The sequence below is a fragment of the Mucor mucedo genome (assembly GCF_025094135.1).
Source record: "Mucor mucedo strain NRRL 3635 chromosome Unknown EV154scaffold_114, whole genome shotgun sequence".
NCBI classification, from domain to species: Eukaryota; Fungi; Mucoromycota; class Mucoromycetes; order Mucorales; family Mucoraceae; genus Mucor; species Mucor mucedo.
The window spans coordinates 336-19,804 of NW_026252398.1; the positions used below are offsets into that span (position 1 = coordinate 336).

The 19,469-nt window shown below is 36.6% G+C and overlaps 9 protein-coding genes across 9 annotated transcripts; all 9 read left to right on the top strand.

Annotated features, from left to right (window-relative positions):
* Window positions 1–915: 915 nt before the first annotated feature.
* Window positions 916–3,048, top strand: EV154DRAFT_554865 (uncharacterized protein; the record flags this gene model as incomplete). Its single annotated transcript, XM_051605238.1, has 6 exons — window positions 916–1,042; window positions 1,106–1,131; window positions 1,565–1,819; window positions 2,152–2,257; window positions 2,813–2,845; window positions 2,904–3,048. 5 exons carry the CDS (start codon window positions 916–918, stop codon window positions 2,842–2,844), a joined length of 546 nt encoding a protein of 181 aa, XP_051453507.1. The 3' UTR covers window position 2,845; window positions 2,904–3,048.
* Window positions 3,049–4,351: 1,303 nt separating this feature from the next.
* On the top strand, window positions 4,352–5,217 carry EV154DRAFT_26970 (uncharacterized protein). Its single transcript, XM_051594695.1, has 3 exons — window positions 4,352–4,426; window positions 4,513–4,737; window positions 4,813–5,217. The coding sequence occupies exons 2-3, from the start codon at window positions 4,543–4,545 to the stop codon at window positions 4,951–4,953; spliced, it is 336 nt and encodes a 111-aa protein (XP_051453508.1). The 5' UTR covers window positions 4,352–4,426; window positions 4,513–4,542; the 3' UTR covers window positions 4,954–5,217.
* An 839-nt stretch (window positions 5,218–6,056) lies between these two features.
* On the top strand, window positions 6,057–10,433 carry EV154DRAFT_605836 (L-aminoadipate-semialdehyde dehydrogenase). Its single transcript, XM_051607496.1, has 2 exons — window positions 6,057–6,437; window positions 6,511–10,433. The coding sequence occupies exons 1-2, from the start codon at window positions 6,084–6,086 to the stop codon at window positions 10,324–10,326; spliced, it is 4,170 nt and encodes a 1,389-aa protein (XP_051453509.1). The 5' UTR covers window positions 6,057–6,083; the 3' UTR covers window positions 10,327–10,433.
* A 179-nt stretch (window positions 10,434–10,612) lies between these two features.
* Window positions 10,613–11,148, top strand: EV154DRAFT_485378 (uncharacterized protein; the record flags this gene model as incomplete). The annotated part of the gene is made up of 2 exons (XM_051598750.1): window positions 10,613–10,810; window positions 11,041–11,148. The coding sequence occupies 2 exons, from the start codon at window positions 10,613–10,615 to the stop codon at window positions 11,146–11,148; spliced, it is 306 nt and encodes a 101-aa protein (XP_051453510.1).
* Window positions 11,149–11,980: 832 nt separating this feature from the next.
* Window positions 11,981–13,596, top strand: EV154DRAFT_27034 (uncharacterized protein). Its single transcript, XM_051594701.1, has 3 exons — window positions 11,981–12,144; window positions 12,199–13,051; window positions 13,107–13,596. The coding sequence occupies exons 1-3, from the start codon at window positions 12,010–12,012 to the stop codon at window positions 13,211–13,213; spliced, it is 1,095 nt and encodes a 364-aa protein (XP_051453511.1). The 5' UTR covers window positions 11,981–12,009; the 3' UTR covers window positions 13,214–13,596.
* Window positions 13,597–14,017: 421 nt separating this feature from the next.
* EV154DRAFT_522166 (uncharacterized protein) lies at window positions 14,018–15,096 on the top strand. The gene has a single exon (XM_051602963.1). The coding sequence runs from the start codon at window positions 14,050–14,052 to the stop codon at window positions 14,773–14,775; it is 726 nt and encodes a 241-aa protein (XP_051453512.1). The 5' UTR covers window positions 14,018–14,049; the 3' UTR covers window positions 14,776–15,096.
* A 1,112-nt stretch (window positions 15,097–16,208) lies between these two features.
* Window positions 16,209–17,274, top strand: EV154DRAFT_522167 (uncharacterized protein). Its single transcript, XM_051602964.1, has one exon. It carries the CDS (start codon window positions 16,227–16,229, stop codon window positions 17,217–17,219), a length of 993 nt encoding a protein of 330 aa, XP_051453513.1. The 5' UTR covers window positions 16,209–16,226; the 3' UTR covers window positions 17,220–17,274.
* Window positions 17,275–18,079: 805 nt separating this feature from the next.
* On the top strand, window positions 18,080–18,723 carry EV154DRAFT_522168 (uncharacterized protein). The gene is made up of 2 exons (XM_051602965.1): window positions 18,080–18,525; window positions 18,583–18,723. The coding sequence occupies exons 1-2, from the start codon at window positions 18,267–18,269 to the stop codon at window positions 18,684–18,686; spliced, it is 363 nt and encodes a 120-aa protein (XP_051453514.1). The 5' UTR covers window positions 18,080–18,266; the 3' UTR covers window positions 18,687–18,723.
* A 289-nt stretch (window positions 18,724–19,012) lies between these two features.
* On the top strand, window positions 19,013–19,382 carry EV154DRAFT_522169 (uncharacterized protein). Its single transcript, XM_051602966.1, has one exon. It carries the CDS (start codon window positions 19,025–19,027, stop codon window positions 19,316–19,318), a length of 294 nt encoding a protein of 97 aa, XP_051453515.1. The 5' UTR covers window positions 19,013–19,024; the 3' UTR covers window positions 19,319–19,382.
* The last annotated feature ends 87 nt before the right edge of the window (window positions 19,383–19,469 follow it).

Here is a 19,469-nt window from a genome sequence, read left to right on the forward strand (position 1 = left end):
TCGATCATGTGGGATCGACGATTTATTTATTTTATTTTATTATTTCTAAGTGCGATTTTAGCACAAAACGGTTCTCGTCTTCCTGGATCTTACAGTACACGGACGGAAGTGCTTGTTGACCTCTTCGCTTGAAAAATCATCTAACTCTAGACGGATGTTCTCTTCTGGTGAGGATCGAAGAACTTTTCTAGCAAAAAGAACTCTGCAAGTGTAGCCATCAGTATATAATCCGTTGAGAAATATTTTTCTTTTTGCTCAGGCAATGCTTGAAGATTTTCATAACTATATTTATATATTAGTCGCTAGTTCGATTCATAGATATATGTAATAGTAAGGCATACTTCTGAATACCCAGCCTCTTAAAGTTAAATATTTGATAGAGCATTTTTGTTGATGATCGAAAGAGGATTCATTAGGTTGTTTATTCTGCTTAGCATCTGGAAAAATTCCACTTAGGTTCTGGGAATCAATCTTCATGAACCGCCAGTGTAATGAAGGATTTGGAATAAACTAAAACGTCTTGGGAGTGGAGCTTTCATCGAATCGATTTTGTCATTTTGAGTAGCTTGGGCGTTGTATATATCATCGTATTTTTTAAGGATATACCATAACGCTGTAAAATTCTGAAGGGTTCATTGTTCAACCTTTCTTTATATAGCGGAAGCGTAGAAATGCGATCCTTCACCTCTAAAATTAAAGGATCTAAGAAACCTGTGATATTATTGCCCACATGCGGATCAAAAAGGGCGAGAATATCAACAGGTATAGAAGATAGCTGGGGATGTGTAAATACTTGATCATATACATGATTATACACTAATTTCTTGATACAGCCGACTTTCGCATTCTTGTTTATTTAATTTTGATTGAAAAAAAGTTGTCTTGAACTCTTTTTACTTCTATTTCAATTAACTAATGCCACGTACACCTATTTACCCCGAGGTGGAGAAATTAATTATCCTCAAAAAACGTGCAAAGCTGGAAAAGGTTAAATCTGATAGTGCGAAGGAAAGCTCAACCACTCAAACCCCTAAGAGGACATGTAAGAGAAAAGAAACACTTTATACATTTCCTATGTATCACAAACTAATTTTTGTATATAAAGCTATTAAGAGAAAAGACTCTCCTCATGTAATAATAGCAAAAAAGAGTACAAAGAGAAGTCGCTAAGCTAGCACTTCAGCAGCATCATCCTCCAGCAGTAAATGTAGCTCCTGCCAAGAGAAGGGGCATAATTCTGCGAGAAGTCGTCAATACAAAAACTATAATCTAAAGCTATCAGAACTTCTAAAAATCAAACTTGGATTAAACTATCAAAGATATACTTTGTCTGTTCCATTTGATACTTTCTGCATTAATACTCAAAACAAAACCAGCTCTTTAAAAAGATCAAAGATATATCAAGTTCTATCTGTGAAGTCTTATTCAAAGCCCAACTATTTGTTAACTTTTTTATTCTGCAATACCCAACCAAGTTAACAAATGACTTCTTTGAACAATTTTTTGGTATACTATTTCAAGGGTCATTAGGGGTAGCTCAAATGAAGTAAGGTCAATTCTACAGGCGTACAAAGACAAGAAAAAGGAACGACCTGCAGGTCAGAATTTAGATTTGCCTCAACTTATAAGCTCTTTTGCTGGACTATCCGCCACTATGAATGGTAACTTGTTTGTTCCAGAAAATGGGTTAAAAAATTATGGACAATCTTTATCAACTGCATGCGAGACTGTCGCAACAACGTACAATAATTATTATATTGAAAACTTTGAAAATATTATATGTAACTACTTTATCTATGCATTAAAGACAAAATATGCGGTAAGTACGAGATATATATATATATATATATAAAAACGCCTCAATACATATGCAGTTTTTCAATTTATTTTACTAAGTTCAAAGCTTAAACCTGATAAAATGTTTAAATTGCGATGCTGACCTACATCACCTTTGTTTGTGTCCTGCAATTTTTTTATTGGCGCAATCTAATTTCGTTGACTGTAATGAAAGGAGTAGAGATGTTCCTATTGAACATTTATAGTGTTCCATAAATATCTTCCTTAGATACTTGTATAAGAGAGTTATAATTGTTTTGACCAAAAATTGGGTCAAAGTGTTTGTAAATAGTACACCGCAAAATTACGGTGAAGGTTAACAACGATTTTGGCCGTATCCGTGACGGATCTGGTCAATTTTTGGCTATTCTGTATCCTGGACGGGAATTTTTGAAAAATGACCGTATCCGTGACGGATCTGGTCAATTTTCGCTCATTCTGTATCCTGGACGGGGCAAGTTTATAAATTGACCGTATCCGTGACGGATCTGGTCAATTTTTTGTCATTCTGTATCCTGGACGGGGCAAGATTATAAATTGACCGTCTCCGTCACGGATATGGTCAATTTTTGATGATTCCGTCTCCGTCACGGCCACGGCCAATTTTTGACCATACCGTCACCGTCACGGATACGGTCAACTTTTGATAATCCCGTCACCGTAGCGGATACGGTCAATCTTTTGACCATTCTGTGTGTTTGACGTTACATAAGTTTCGCACTCTTATTTAAAAGATTATTTTTACAAACTACTCTTCTTTCCCCAATTCTTTTTTATATAAATATTCTGTAAATAATAAAATGTGGCATACTCTGTTACTGTCTAAAGCTTTCCCGATGTAAACTATTGTGTGTGGTATTTTGGCATCTGATAAGGTGAGTCATTGCTATTTTTTTAGTTTCTGCTCGTGTTTATTGAAACTTAAGTAACTTGATCTCTTTGTTTGTGTTGATATATTCTGATAATATTGTTATAGATAAAATGGCAATGAAGTTGGCTATAGAATAAGGTATATAAAATGATACATATGAAATATGTTAATCGCCTATTAATAATTTTGATTATAGGATTATCACTGTTCTATTTATGATACTCCACTACCAAACAATGGGCTACACCGTATTAGAATTTGGTCTTTATTTCTTTTTAATAGCTCTCATAATATATTCTTTTAATAAAATACATCGTAATATCTTTTATTATCAATACAAATTGTCTTCACATAATAAATAATTTTTTTTTATAAACATAACTATTAAATATAACTGTCCAACAGTACAACGGTGTATTAATTTTTGCAATAGCAATGAGTGTTTAAAGATTCCGGAAAATATAGGATATAACCCTGAACAATTCCATAAAATCCGTCAAATGCACGGTCAATAACGGAAATAAATTGACCCTTTCAGTCACGGATACGGTGAAAATAATAAAATAATGGCAGTATCCGTCACGGATATGGTGAAAATAATAAAATAATGGCAGTATCCGTCACGGATATGGTGAAAATAATAAAATAATGGCAGTATCCGTCACGGATATGGTGAAAAATGGGAACAATTGGCCGTATCCGTCACGGATATGGTGAATTTAAAATCCGCGTCCGTCACGGTTACGGTGAAAAATTGGAAAAATTGGCCGTATCCGTCACGGATACGGTGACTCTAAAATTGACCGTATCCGTGACAGGTAACTATTTGCCAAAAATTGGCCGTCTCTGGGATTTTGCGGTGGTAGGCAACATGTTTTTTGGAAAGACTGGGCATTTAAACATGATCTAACATTGATGCCTTATAAGATTTACAATGTGACAGTATGTTTAAAGCTTGTAGAAAACAGACTATCTTTGTTTTCAGCCCTCAGGTTCGAGATTCTTACTCGTGTATGATCGTAAAATAAAATAAACAGAAGAAAAAATCCCGTTAACGTATAATTATAAGTAATTTTCTCATATTCAATTTTGTCATAGCGAAGGTAGATATTTAGATCGATTGAGTATTTCTCTTATTCTATCTGAATATATATATATTCACGTCTGTCTGATTTTTTTTTTTTTTACTGCTGTCTGAAATATATTTTTGTTCATCTGAAAACATTTTAAGGTATGAATTTAAAGTGCTAATACTGTAACCAATGAAGACCCACGGGCATATTTTTCCATTTCCACCAATCGGCACAGGTGGCACCGGTGGCACCGGAGTATCAGTTTATAAGAAGCCAAAGATTGAATTCCGACCCAAAAAAGCTTCTTTTTGCACACTCGCTGATCAGAAAATATGCCATTTGCAAAAGGAAGGCATTGTTGTGGAATTGTTCCAATAAAGACAGGTTTGTGATGTCATATATGGGACTCTAAAATTTTAATTCTGAAACGATTATAGGCGTTACTCTCATTACAATATTTGGCATCGTAAGTAATTTTTAACCTTCATCATAGACATCGTGTTAAACTCATCGAAAGTTGAACAAACTATCTGGATTCTATGGTATTCTATCATTTGATTTTAGTGACAAAATAGCAACTCTGGTGTATTTTTACTGCGTATTTGCAATTGCAGTCTTTTCGTATGGCTTATACGGTTTGCACCAGGTAAGTCTTTCCGCCCCAGAAAAAAAATGCATGAATACGCTAGAAACAAGTTACCAACACATATAAAAATAAAAAAATAAAAATAGGACAAAGTACGAATTCTTCGTTGGTATACAATGATGTTTTGGCTGGACTGTGTTGTGAGTTTGTTCTCAACAATTTGGTTTGGAGTGACATGGTTTGTTTATACAGATCATAGTTTATCCGATTCATCGGCAAAAGACCCGGAAGCCTTAGCTGAGCATGAACGTTTGTTTAAAATGGAAAGTCAAGTCAGCATTGCCGTTTTGGTTTTATTAAGATTAATTCATGTAATATGAACAAAGTCAAAACAAAAATAATAGGCAGCTTTATTAACCTTTCTTCGTTTTTTTTTCTACACGTAGTTCTATTTTGCGATCATTGTCACTCGATATTACAAGGCAGTAAATAGCAAACTCAGCTACTCAAGAGTTGCATCTGACAATATTGACTTGGAAGAAACAACTAATGGTAGAGATGCAAGTCCTAAACCGGCTCAAGATTAGTAAACTCATAAAAAAGACCTCACGCTCATATACTTAATATATAAACAAGCATTTAACCGTACATATTAATTAAAAAAAGAATGGCATTTGGACCAGTTTGGATAGGAAATGGTATTTGGGTATGCTCATAGCACAATGCATGAGGAGGTACCGTGCAATACATTGAGGCGGAGTTTTGAAACGGTTCTTTGCACGCAATAAAATACGGGCGTTATAACTTCCAGAGGAACAATGAATATACTTTCTTTATTTTTTTCATAGCACTATTTTCTAAAAATGATTTAATCAACATCGTGTGGCGACACTTACTTTTTGAGTTTTCCTTGCTATAATCCTGATTTTCTATGATGAGTTGGATATTAGCTTTGTTTGATGGGCTGTCATCAATCAGATACTTTAATAAAATATAATTCAGTGACAAAAATGATTTTGTAATGGGATGAAGAGAAATGCCCAAATGCCTACAACTTGTATATTCCATAAACAAATTAGGTTAATAGCTTTATGCAAAAGGTAAAACCCCCCCCCCCATTTGCTGACTTCTAACTGCAATGTTTGTTGGCTTAAACCACTCTTTGGTTGCATTTTCATGGATAGTGATGTTAAATAATAGGTATAGCAGAGCATAAGAATTTAACTAGTTGGTACCTTAAAATTGACATAAATGTCTGCGTTATTTCTCCCAAAATTTATTGCGAATAACGCATGAAGGTAATCTTCCTTTGTGCAATATAGTCACAAATGATATCGGAAAAAACAAGAACTTAATTGTTAGTGTAAGTGAGAGAAGAGCCCCGTTTGAGCTTATAATTTAAAGCGAAATAAAAGATTCTGTTTTGATAAATCATGATGATGTGGTAAAAGTTGCCAATTTGATCATTTCAATCTTTTCGCAAAAGCCTAATAAGGAAGTTTCATCTTTTTGATTGATTTCTAGCTAGATATTTTTTGAAAGCCCGAGTTTTAAGGCTCCATGACTGTTGATCTCTTTTCCATCTCTATATGAATTCCCATAATAAGTAATTAGGTTACAGGGTATTTATAACGATTTGATTTTATTTGCATTTTTTAGAATAAATATCCCTTTATCCTTTTTTTTTCTTCTTCTGAAAAATACACACATATAAAAAATGGTGAATGCTAATGAAAATATAGCAGCATGGAAGAATCGTCTCCATAACTTGACAGACTTGCAAGTACCCACCGATTATCCAAGACCTTCACCTGCTCGTACAGTCGAAGAAGTTCAAACATTTGATCTTTCCGAAAAGACATTGATGAGTCTCGTTCAAGTATCTATGTCTGATGTTCGTCCTACACCCTTCTCTGTTATTTTGGCTGCATTCTCTGTGCTCCTTCAAAGATATACTGGCGATGAAGAATTCGCTATCGGTACTTCTTCTCCATCCGGAAACCCTCTCGTCTTGAGACTTAACGTGGATCCTTCTACTACATTTGAAAACGTCATTGAGATGGTGGCAAAGGTAAATTTAGATTTATTTATTTTTACATAGAAAGGTGCTGTATTTTGGTATCTAACGAGCTTTTTTGGATTAGGTTGAAAAAGAGGCATTGAGCCAAGAGGTCCCCTTTGAACAATTATCAGATGCTATTTATGAAGGAACAGATCCCGATAGTAGACGTCCTTTATGTCGCGTTCGTTTTTATAACGAAATTGATACACCCTCTCAACAACATTTAGCTAGCAACTCTGCTAGTTCTGATTTAACTGTATATATTTCATCACCCGAATCAACTTCATCTTTAAGAACATCTTTCTTCCGTCCCGTCAATATCCGTGTTGTTTATAACCAAATCTTATTTTCCCCAAGACGTATTGAATATTTGTTTTCTCAATTAGCCACCATCATTGAAACTGGAGCCAAGTCGCAAGCTGTTGGACAGATCCCTTTGTCTGACTCTGGATTAGCTGGATCTCCGCTCCCTGATCCTACTGCCGATTTGCATTGGTCGCAATGGAGAGGTGCTATTACTGATATTTTTTCCGCTAACGCTAAGAAGCATCCCAGTCGTACTTGCATTGTAGAATCACTGGAAAACTCGACAGACACTATCACTTATAATTATGAAACTATCCATCATGCATCCAATACCGTCGCTCATCATTTGGTCGCTGGAGGTATTCAAAGAGAGGATGTTGTCATGATTTATGCTTATAGAGGTGTGGATCTTGTTATTGCAATTATGGGTGTCCTCAAGTCAGGTGCTACTTTTAGTGTAATTGATCCTGCTTATCCTCCTGCTCGTCAAGAAATCTATCTTTCTGTTGCCAAGCCTCGTGGTTTGATTGTCCTAAAGGAAGCCGGTAAGATTGCTGACTCTGTAAGAGATTATATTAAGAAGGAACAAAATATCGTGTGCGAGATTCCCAATCTCAAGATTGGTAAGGATGGTGTTTTATCCGGTGGAGCTTTGGATGGTGTGGATGTACTTGATAGTGTTCGTGCAAAGGCTTCTCAAGATACTGGTATTGTTATTGGTCCTGATAGTATTGGTACATTGAGTTTCACTAGTGGTAGTACTGGTATTCCTAAGGGTGTTCGTGGTAGACATTTCTCTTTAACCCATTTCTATCCTTGGATGGCCGAGACTTTTGGTATTTCCGAGTCCGATAAATTCACTATGCTTTCTGGTATTGCTCATGATCCTATCCAACGTGATATTTTTACACCTCTCTTTTTGGGTTCTGAATTGCATATTCCTACTGCTGAAGATATTGGTATTCCTGGAAAGTTAGCTGAATGGATGAGTAAGTCCAAGGTGACAGTGACTCATTTAACTCCTGCTATGGGTCAACTTTTATCCTCTCATGCTCAAGTTGAAATCCCTTCTCTTATCAATGCCTTCTTTGTCGGTGACATCTTGACCAAGCGTGATGCTGCTCGTATTCAGAAATTTGCTCCAAATGTTGCTGTCATCAATATGTATGGTACCACTGAAACTCAGCGTTCAGTCTCACATTTCATTGTTCCTGCTCGTTCTTCACATCCTGCTTTCTTGTCATCTCAAAAGGAAGTGATTGCTGCCGGTAAGGGTATGGTCAATGTTCAACTTTTAGTTGTCAACCGCCATGATCGTACAAAGATGTGTGGTGTTGGTGAGATTGGTGAGATTTATGTTCGTGCGCCTGGTCTTGCTGAAGGTTACTTGCAATTACCTGAGGCTACTGCTGAAAAATTTATTCCTAACTGGTTTGTCCCCGCACCTTGTGTTGATGACGGTAAGGATGAATCCTGTGTTGAAGGTGATGCCTGGAAGCAATATTACTTGGGCAAGCGTGATCGTATGTATCGTTCTGGTGATTTGGGTCGTTATCGTCCTGATGGTAACGTTGAATGTACTGGCAGAGCTGATGATCAAGTCAAGATCCGTGGTTTCCGTATTGAATTAGGTGAAATCGATACACATTTATCTCAACATCCTTACATTCGTGAAAACGTTACTCTGGTGCGTCGTGATAAGAACGAAGAACAGACTCTTGTTGCCTATTTTGTCCCTAACCAAGCTGCCGCTGAAGGTGATTTTGCCAGTGCCACAGAAGAGAATGGTGATAGCCACGATGAGAATGAATTGCGTTCCAGCTACCACTTCCGTAGATTGATCAAGAATATCCGTGATTACTTGAAGCAAAAGCTTCCATCCTATGCTATTCCTGCCATCTTTGTTCCCTTGGTTCGTATGCCTCTTACTCCTAATGGTAAGGTTGACAAGAATGCTTTGCCTTTCCCTGATACTGCTCAATTTAACAAGAATGCAAGCACCGCTGCTACTTCTGATAATTCCAATCTTCCTAAAATGACTCAAAATGAAGCAATCATTCATGACATCTGGAAAAGTCTCCTTCCTTCTTCTGACCCTGTTATTGGATTAAATGACAATTTCTTCGACATTGGTGGTCATTCTTTAATTGCCACTCGTCTCATTTTTGAAATCAGACAAAAATTCCAGGTCGAAGCTCCTCTTGGTCTTGTCTTTGCTGAACCCACTATTGCTGGTCTTGCTCGTGAAGTCGCCAAATTGCAAAGCAGTGATCTTTTACTTGAGAGCAGCCTCGATACTGTCAAGGAGGAAAAGAAGGAAGAAGTTGATTATGCTGCTGATATTGGGCTTTTGGGCAACGAATTTCTTCAAAGCACTTATGGTCCTTTGGTTACTCCCTCTGCTGAAGGTCGTACTTTTATTTTAACTGGTGGAACTGGTTTCTTGGGTGCCTTTATTCTCGATAAGCTCTTGAGCTATGAAAACACCAAGAAGGTTATATGTATTGTCCGTGCCAAGGATGCTGCCGGTGCTTTCCAACGTGTCAAGCAAGCTGCTATCGATCATTTGGTCTGGAACGAAGCTTGGGAATCTCGTATTGAGGCTATATGTGGTGACTTGGCTAGCGATCGTCTTGGTTTATCTGAGGCCGATTGGACTCGCTGTGCTTCTACTGCTGACGCTGTTGTACACAATGGTGCCCTTGTTCACTGGATTTATCCTTACCATCAATTACGTGCTCCTAATGTTATTGGTACTCTTTGGGCCATGCGTTTAGCTTCTGAACAACAACAAAAATCATTCCATTTCGTCTCTTCTACCTCTGTTCTTGATACCCCTGAATTTATTGAAACTGGTGCTCCTGTATCCGAGGACAACGATCTTGAGGGTGGTCGCACAGGACTCGAAAATGGTTATGGACAAAGTAAGTGGGTTGCTGAGAAGCTTATTTTGGAGGCAAGAAACAGAGGCATGCCTGCTACTATCGTTCGTCCTGGTTATATTTTGGGTGATTCTCGCTCCGGTGTTACAAATACCGATGATTTCATTTGGCGTTTGTTAAAGGGCTGTGTTGAGCTTGGTTATATTCCTGCCATTTCCAACTCTGTCAATTGTTGTGCTGTGGATTATGTTGCTTCTGTAGTCGCTGGTGCTGCCTATCATGATGCTGAGTCTACAAAGCTCGGTGTCCTTCAAGTGACTCATCCTTCTGGTTTTACTTACAATGAAATGTTTGGTACTTTGCTTACTTATGGTTACCAAGTTCAACAAACCGAATATATTGATTGGAGAAACAAGTTAATGGAATATACTCTCAAGTCTCAAGACCATTCTCTCTTCCCTCTTCTTCATTTTGTCCTTGACGATTTACCAACATCTACCAAGAGTGCTCAATTGAATGACTCAAACACCCAAGCCGTCTTGGCCTTGGATAATATCAAGCAGCCTTTGATGGGTGATGATCTCTTGGGTCTCTATTACGCTTACTTAATTAAGGTCGGCTATATGCCTACTCCCGCTGCTGGTCATCGTCCTTTACCTGAATTGAAGGCCGAAGTCACCTTATTGAAGAGAAGTGGTGCCAAGCATTAAATCTTACTCTTTTTATCAAGAAAATATAACCACAAATTATTTTTAATTATAGAATCCCCTCTTCACATCCACTTTTTGTAACATAATATAATAAATAAACTTTTACATACATTAGAAATTAAATATAGCAACGGATTGAATGCCTCCATTTTTTTCTTTCTCTTACTCTAGAATTCTGTTATCATAATACAACCCCTTCCTTTCACGAAAAGAGTATAACAGTTGTTGGGAGCTAGAGTCGATCGATTGTTCATATTACCACTAATCTCCTGCTTAGTATAAATAGATGCTTGAGTCTTGGGCGTTATGTTTCAGACATCGGGAATTTACGTCTGCATTAAGACAATGCAGCGAGGGCCTTCCCAAAGCAGTTTGGGTGGGGTTTCTCCAGTCGGCGTTACTCATAAGGAACAAGATACACACGACTGACAGTTACATATCCATCCTTGTTCCTGGGGTTAGCTTGCTAGCGTTAGTGGAACCAGTGAGTAGACATTAAATACCATGTGGTTAGCGAATATGATCATATGTTGGTGATTATATTTCTTATTTACCGTAAAACCAAGGAGGGCTTACCAGAACCGATGCTCAATTGTCCCGGTGCTTGACACAAAAAAAGAAATAACTTTTTTCTTTTGGCGTCCGTCTTAAAAAAAAAAACTTTTTTATCCGGGTTTTGAATTTTATACACCTGATTTATATTGACGTGATGAGACAAGATTCCAGGAGATCTTTTTCGCCAGTTACAACAGCGCTCTAAGTAGACGATATCGACTGCACGGACTTACGGAAGTGTTTGCTAACCTACCTTGTGAGGAATAAAATGTTACACTATATTGATGTCAATGCGTTTTATTAAAGCTCTATATATATGATGCAATAATGTATCATCATACTAATGACAACTTTGAAGATTATTTTTTGTCATTCTCTTGTTCTAGACTTACCCACTCGTTACTGTTTCCTTTAGTTTCTTTATGCAAAATTAGTTTTGAGATTTACTAAATAATTGTAATTGGTTATAAGGTAACCTCATTTTAGGTTACAATGCATAAATGGTCGAGATTTCTGTTGATATCTTTAAATCACTATTTAGATCTCCTTTTTAAAAAGGAACCCAGGAGCTATCATGTCCTTTAATTCATCAGTACTCAAAAGTCTGATTGATTACAATAATATTTTTATATTTCAAGCATGGCACCAATTAAGATCCTTTTTCAGTCGGCCTGTTATCAATTTTAATAGATAGACACATGCGTGAATAGATTCTGATTGGACGGCAAAATATCTGTATCGGTACAAGTGCCTGGAAGGTCATAAGTTTAATTTGAAAACAGAGGAAAATTAACCAGATAAAATGTCAGGAGACTATACATCAGTGATACAAAAATGTGGTTTTAAAGCAATTTGTGACAGCATACAGGGGAGTTGGTTACTGTCAATGAAAAAAAAGGGATCAGGTGGGTGTGATACAGATTGTGACGGATAAGACAATGCAACTGGAATAACGCGAATTAGATTCTATCTGTGTCTCAAGTCGCCCTGGAGTAACGCTTTATTTTCACATTAAGATTTTGGTGTTTCACTCATGAAAAAAAAATGGCTAAAATAGACCGATCAGAATAAATCCACACATATTTTCCCATCTTTCTCTCTTATTTTATTTTTAAATTATTATCAAAAATGCCAAACAGAAGAAAGTCGAGCGGACAAAGAGCTCCACCTAAACTATTTCGATGCTCCGGATATGGAAATTGTGACATGGTATTCACCAGAAGTGAGCATTTAGCAAGACATGAACGGAAACATACAGGAGAAGTTAGTTACTTAATAACATTTAAATTTATCAATTGACTTACGCATTCATTCTAGAAACCGTATAAATGCATTGTGCCTGACTGCGGCAGAATGTTTAGTAGATTTGATAATATGATGCAACATACTCAAACTCATGAGAAGAACAAAAAAGTGTCACCGAGATCAACTAACAAAATGGACACAAACTTTTCCGCACAAGGATATCTGGCACCCAGACCAAACGCAACTCAAATTAAAACTGAGCCCATGAGTCCAATCAAGACCGAATTTAACTGTTGGAGTGGTCGACAAGGAAATATATCCGACTTGATTATGGCAACATCATTTGTACCTCCACCCGGACAAACATCCATGATGAATAGTAGGATATTACCATTACCCACACGAAGAGCTTCTTTCTCGACTCATAGCAGCGCACCGTATCCATCAAGCAATTATCGTTTATCACACCCTCAGGACGTCCCGTCACAATTTTACAGTCATGATGTATTAACAAAATCATACAATGTACCTCGTAACCGTTCATCATGGCCGGTCAGACGAGAATCATATCAAAGCAGCTACTATGCACCATTACCAGTTCAACAAGAAGACTTTGAAGGCTATCATGGTGACTTGCGTCGTAGATCATCCACATCTACACACTCATCTGAATCTACACTTATATCACCTGCACCATATCAATATCCGCGAGATCCAAATATCGCAAGAAGAAGAATATCGGTTGATGATCTTCGGCTACCGATAGAGCACTTAAAAAATATTCAATTAGATGAGAAGAATGGCTACAGTAATAACGATAGTAATACTGTTGATATTAGCTGTGCCGAGTATGAGGCACTAGAAGGCTTTAGTAAATTCCGCTCCAATCCTACCATTACCAAAGAAACACCATCCCCTATTACAGGTATTTAAAGTAGTATAGTATATTAATTACGCATTATGTCTAATAAATGATATAGAAGAAACCCCTTCCCCTATATCACGAAACACAAGTCCTACCATCGCTGCCCAAGTCTGTGCCATGCGACAACGTGGAATGACCAACGAGTCTTTTTTAAGACGTTAATTGTACACATCTATTATAAAATATGTAAATCGTGACCATTAAATATGTAAATCTTATAATCGTTTATCCAAAGGGATGTTCTCTTCTCATGCATGATTGGAGTTACGCATCAGATTGTGTTTCGACCATTCAAGCCCACTCATAAATCCTTACCTCAGTGCCTCTCAAGATCTGCTTTTGATATTTAATAGAGTCATAAAAAAATTAAATCAAATAATATAGCGCTTTAGCACAACATTTTTGTAACAATTTCTAACCATGTTCATGCATGTCAATGCTAATCCAAGCCAAGAAGGCGTTATTTCATTCTGGCCTGTGACTACCACCACACATTTTAGTCCGGATTTTTTTTTTTCTCCTGGGAGAAGACTCTTTTTTTTTTGAAATAAAGCAAAATGGACGACACTAATGTCAAACTTACGGTAGATCTCGGCTATAAAGCACTTCAGCATTTCAACAAACTTTCGCACCAAATTGCACTGACAGTTGATATTGGACCTAACGTCATGCTTGCGATAAAATATCTGGCTGGTTCCTTGATTATTTACAAGTCTATTGACGTAAGAATTATAAAATGCTGGGGGAGCTTTAACCAAATGCATAAAACTGACGTCAACTATTAAATTTTTAGTCCATTACAAATTTGATATTGTGTAATAAACGAGGCTATCAGTCAAAGAAATATTAACCATCCGAAACAAAAAACAATAAAACCCCCAGTCTTTTTTTGGGTTTGTCATGGATTAAAGGAGGGGTTTTAAAAGGGAAAAGGCCATCCAATTTTATTTTTTTTCGCTCACTCTTTCTCTTTTTCTTCTGCATTTTTAACCTCAAATATGAATGGATTAAGATCTTTTAAAGCATTTTATAACAAATCGTACAATAAAAGACCGATTTTAACTCTCTGTGTTGCAAATGGATTTCTCGGTGCAATCAGTGATAGTATGGCTCAAGGCATTGCTTTATACGACAAATCTAAAAAAATCAATAGTGCCATTGTCCCCGATAGCATAAAAAAGCATGAAAGTATGTGGACAATCTCAAACACCTGGGATTTTAAAAGAACACTTCGATTTGCAGCCTACAATTTCTGTGTTGCACCTTTGGGTGGAAAATGGTACATATTTTTGGATAAATACTTCCCTATGCCTGTTGTTACAGGTGCCGTCACCAAGGCCGTTCAAAGTCAAATCACCAAACAAGCCAACGGTATGGCTATTAAACGTATGGTGACCGATCAAGCGTTGTTTGCTCCTGCAGGTTTGGTATTATTTTTTACTGTGATGGGTTTAGCTGAAGGTGGAAAATGGGAGAACGTGAAAGAAAAGTTTAGAGATGCCTATATGCCTGCTCTCATCGCAAATTATAAAGTTTGGCCACTTGTGCAGTTTGTGAACTTTAAGTTTATGCCCCTTCAGTATAGATTGCCGTTTGTCAGTAGCTTAGGCATCGTATGGAATGCATACTTAAGTTGGCTGAACAATGCCTCGAAACAGGAAGAAGCGGTATTGGAAGTATTGGAAAAGGAAGATACTGGATTAGAAGTTATACAAAGCTCTTAAATGTGATTATCTTATATACCTGTACATATAGAAACCCCCTCCACTAGCGAAATCCGTAGTGAATTATAAATATTCTGTTTTTGTTTCCAATCTTCGAAAATAAACTGTTTATGCTCTCTGTGTAACGCTTATCTGATTTATCCCCAATCGCATTTCGACTCAGATAATGATTTCTTATTTCGGTTTTTGGTCGAGCAGCAATTATTGCAAATATTCGTAACATAACAATCAAGCACTGTAGGCTTAAACAAATAGGACCTATGTTTTTTATTTAAAATATTGATCAGCAATATGTTTATATTTTTCTGAATTCTGGTCCGGCCCGACAGGGATTAACGTTTTGTGTGGATCATCCACGGTAATCCACGAAAATCCTGAAGAGGAGGTATTTTTAATACATGTACAGCTGTTTTCTTCTTCTGTTTCCCCCCGCTTGGTTATATTAAATGGCGCCCGAGAGTTTGGAATTGTTTGTTTCATGTGGCACATACTGACGGATAGCGTGGAATACGTATTGTTTTGTCTAATGATCCATGCTTAATTAAGCCACCGAATCTAAGCTGATACACATATCGCTATATTTGTTCATCATCAAAAAGTACACATGCATGATATTTGATATTGAGTGTACTAATTACTTCAGTAAAATAATCCCTAACATTGATTATTGTTTTTGCGTTTTATGTAACTTCTGCATATTCATAGCACAATAATAATAATAATAATAAAAAAGAATCTAGTTTCGATTTATAAATAGGGTGTGATCAACTATGCAGCCTAAAAGTAATATTTCATTATCTATTTAAAGCTTTCGCTTTTTATATACATCAGATAGGTCATATGGATAATATTTTATTAAAAAAAAAAATATCATGTAAATTAATATTCACATATTCGTGCCTTTTTTTTTTGAAGTGTGAGTGATTTGCGTGTTTTGGTTCCCCTTCTTTCAAAATAAAAACAGCACAAAAACTCCCTTTCATTATTACAAGTCCCCTTTTGATTTAAAGTGATGCTACTTTAACACGTTATGAGTGTTTATATCAGGGGGGTATCGAACCAAAAAGGATAAGCTGGTATTACAGTCTATTAGATGAATAATTAGATATCGGTTGTTATGTCAAGATATCTTTGAGACAAAAACAAAATAATGGTTTAAAAGATCTATATTTGATTGTGAGCATGAGCCGATATATTTACAAAGAAATTGTTTGTCTTTATGTTATACTTCATAAATTATGAGACAAGTAAAAACCAAAGAAAGAAAGTAGAAAATTATAGGGGTTCATTTCTTTTTACCCATCAATATACGCATTCTCCTATAAGATCATGCAAGCACTCGATGGTAACTAAAAGCTGTGAATTTGAATAAAACTATAAAAGAAACTCCATTTTCGTCCCTTTCCCTCTTTTTTATTTTTATTTATACATTTAACTTATTTACACCTAAAATGCTCTCTACTACCACCTTTATCACGATTGCTATTGCTGCCTTGATGGTCAGTGCAACTCAAGCAAGTGAGTTTGAAGAACGCGCTAACAGTTTTGGTGACCCAGTTGTATCCAACAGTGCTTTCCAAAATCATGTCAATAACCCCAATAGTTTTTACCCTCGCAACAAACGTGATGTTACAGTAATTGGTCTTCCCGGTTCAGGTACATCTGCTGGAAAGATGGTTACCAGTGGTAGCTCCGGGGGATTTTACAACAAGAGAGCAGGAGTTAAAGTTTATCCCAAAAGAAAGAGAGCCGTATCCCTTGTAGATGCATCTGGATCTGTCACTAGCGGTGGTTTTGGCACCATGCGGATGGATCAATCAGCAACTATCGCTAAGAGAGGATGCGACAAAGCTAAACCCGAACCCAAGAAAGTTGTAGTCGCTGCCAAGCCTTGTAATGACAAGCATGGAAAAAGAACCGTACCCATTGTTGATAACCTTCTTCGTGGTATTCAACCCAAGGTTGCTTCCAACAAGAACTCTCATGTCAGAAGATCCGGTGCCAAAGCCCATCCTGAACCCAAAAAAGCTGATGGAGCCAAACCTTGTAAGGATAATGGTTCTCATGGAAAGAGAGATTTGCCTATTGTTAGTCCTCTTCTTAATAATGTTGCTCCCAAAAAAGACGCTCCCAAAGGTATTCGTGTCAAGAGAGCCGGTGTAAAAGTTCATCCTTCACGATTGACCATGAAAAAACGCGATCTGGTTTCCAATTCTCCTATTCTTAATGTGAATACTGTTGTTGTACCAGCTGTTGCCAATACTCGTAACGACCATGCCCAATATATCACTCCTTTCAGTGGTCCTTATAACCCCACAGGAGATCCAAGAAAGTCAAAAAGAAATGCTCCGACCGACTGCACGCCATCTGGCCAATATCCCGATACTCCCGAAACCTACGGAAAAGATATCATTGCCATTAAGGACTGTGGCGGTAAAGCTTAAATAACTGACATGTTAGTCACTTAACAATAGTAATTTCTCTAGTTAAGCAAGAAATTGAATAAATAAAAAGAGTTTTTTAAAAAAATCATTAATACATGCAAATGAATATTACAATTTATTTATAGTGTTCCTAATTATATATGCACATGTATTAATATTACATATGCTTTCAGTCCGTTCGCTACATTTACAGGCAGACTGTCTTCAAAAATTCATTGGCAAATAAATCAAAATAGATAAGATTTTTTTCAAGGGGTGGGGCTCATGTAATAACTATAAGTGGCTAATACCAGTGAAATGATGTAAGATTATCATCGCAAAACCAAACATGCGTAGCCGGTTTTCTGATTTCTTGCATGACTAATAAAAAAATATATTTGTGGTACCAATGTTAATACAAAATAAGCTGCTGATTTTTAGGTGTCTACGTGTAAGGATTACATACACATATTCATATGATGAGCAATCTAAAAAAAGAATGAATGCGTTTATCTCGATGCACACTTTTGCATGACATTCTTTTTTTCTCACCCCTTATTCATGTTGAATATCTCCCAATATCAAGTACATTGAAGTATCCATGATAACGGTTAAATTTTCTGACGCAGATCGTCTAATAATAGGTTTGCTGTTTATTAAAAAAATAAAGTATATCGGAAATCATTAAAACCCTGTGCCAATTAACAACTGATGTTCTTATAGTGCATAAAAAAAAATCGAAGCTGGGAAAGCCGATTGTACAAAACTTTAAATTTATAATGCACACACATCATAATAACCTGGGACACGCATAGTTGAAAACAATATTTATTGGAGTCTGGAAGCGAGTAAATGAAGCACTAATGGCTTTCTTTTTTTCGGTATGATTGTAGCATAATATATTGTTTGTTGCCATTTTTACTCGCCTTGCTACTTCGCTCTTGTCCCGATCGATCAATCTTTTACTGATATATCATTATGATAACCCTTATATCAACCGATTTTTTAACAACAACCTCTATTTCTTACTGCTTTTTTTTCACAACTTTTTTCTAAAGTACTTAAAATATGTTAAAAGAAGACAAAAAAAGTAAAGAATCACTGACCCTAGGGCAGGCAAGTTGCTTGGTGTTGGGTTTAGTTCCAAACAAGAAAAATAGAGTCAAAGCAAAAGAAATGATCGAAAACACAATGATTTGCGAAGTTACACACAAAAGAACTGGCGATCCATTCGAGCCAGCAATCACAAGCAAACGATTAAAACAACTAAATCCTTTTTTGTACAAATCTTACGATGAAACACCCCCTTCTTCACCCAACTCAACAGGTAGGCGAGTACAATGGTGACAATAGAACGCAAACTTATAAACTCACTACATTACAGATGAAGAGGAGATAAATCTTATTACGCAACCAACAGAGAATGACGGAAAGGATGTCGTCAGAACTAAAAACAAGGTACGTCTCATCAAGAAGACTCCTAATTGATTTATGGTGACCTATTTTTGAGTATTTTCTCTCTTACACACACATACACATATACAAAATAAAAAAAAACCTTTTCGAAATTGCTTTAAAAACACTCAAAACCAATAAAGAAAGAAACAAAAACAATTTGCATAGTTCTATTCCCACAGATACCAATGTAGGAGTAGTTTATGCTTTAACTCTCCTGCTTTGTATGGTTCTTTATACTAGTTTATTTTACAAACCAAATACTCCCATTTTATTTTAGAGATCTTGAGAATATAAAAAGGACCTCTATCAACAAAGTATTTGCTTTTTTTTTCTTTTATTATTATTCTCATTAACAAATAACAAATATAATGCATTCATCCACTCTCTTATTGGTAGCTATTGCTAGCTTAATGGTCAGCTTCACTTCTGCAAAGGGAACCTCTAGAGGAAACGATGTTCATGTCAATGGTATTCCTCAAGGCAGCGGAGCTGTATATGTCAGCAAGAGAAAGTTGAATAAGAGAAAGACAACTTCTAGCAATGATTACTATGCTGAACCAGCTGGATCTCAGGGCTCTCCCGTTGGTCTCGATACTGTTACTGGTCTTCTTGGAGGTGTTTCAGGCGGCGGCGCTGGTGGCCTTGCTGGAGGCTTGATCTAACTTTTAATAACAAAATTCTCATAATTCATTCTTAATAATAAAGATATATCTCAAACGATTGCACTATATAAACTAAAAAGCTAGTTGATATTGTTCTAAAAAAAATGTGCATGTCGCATATGTCAAGGGAGCGTCTAGTTGTAAACAATAT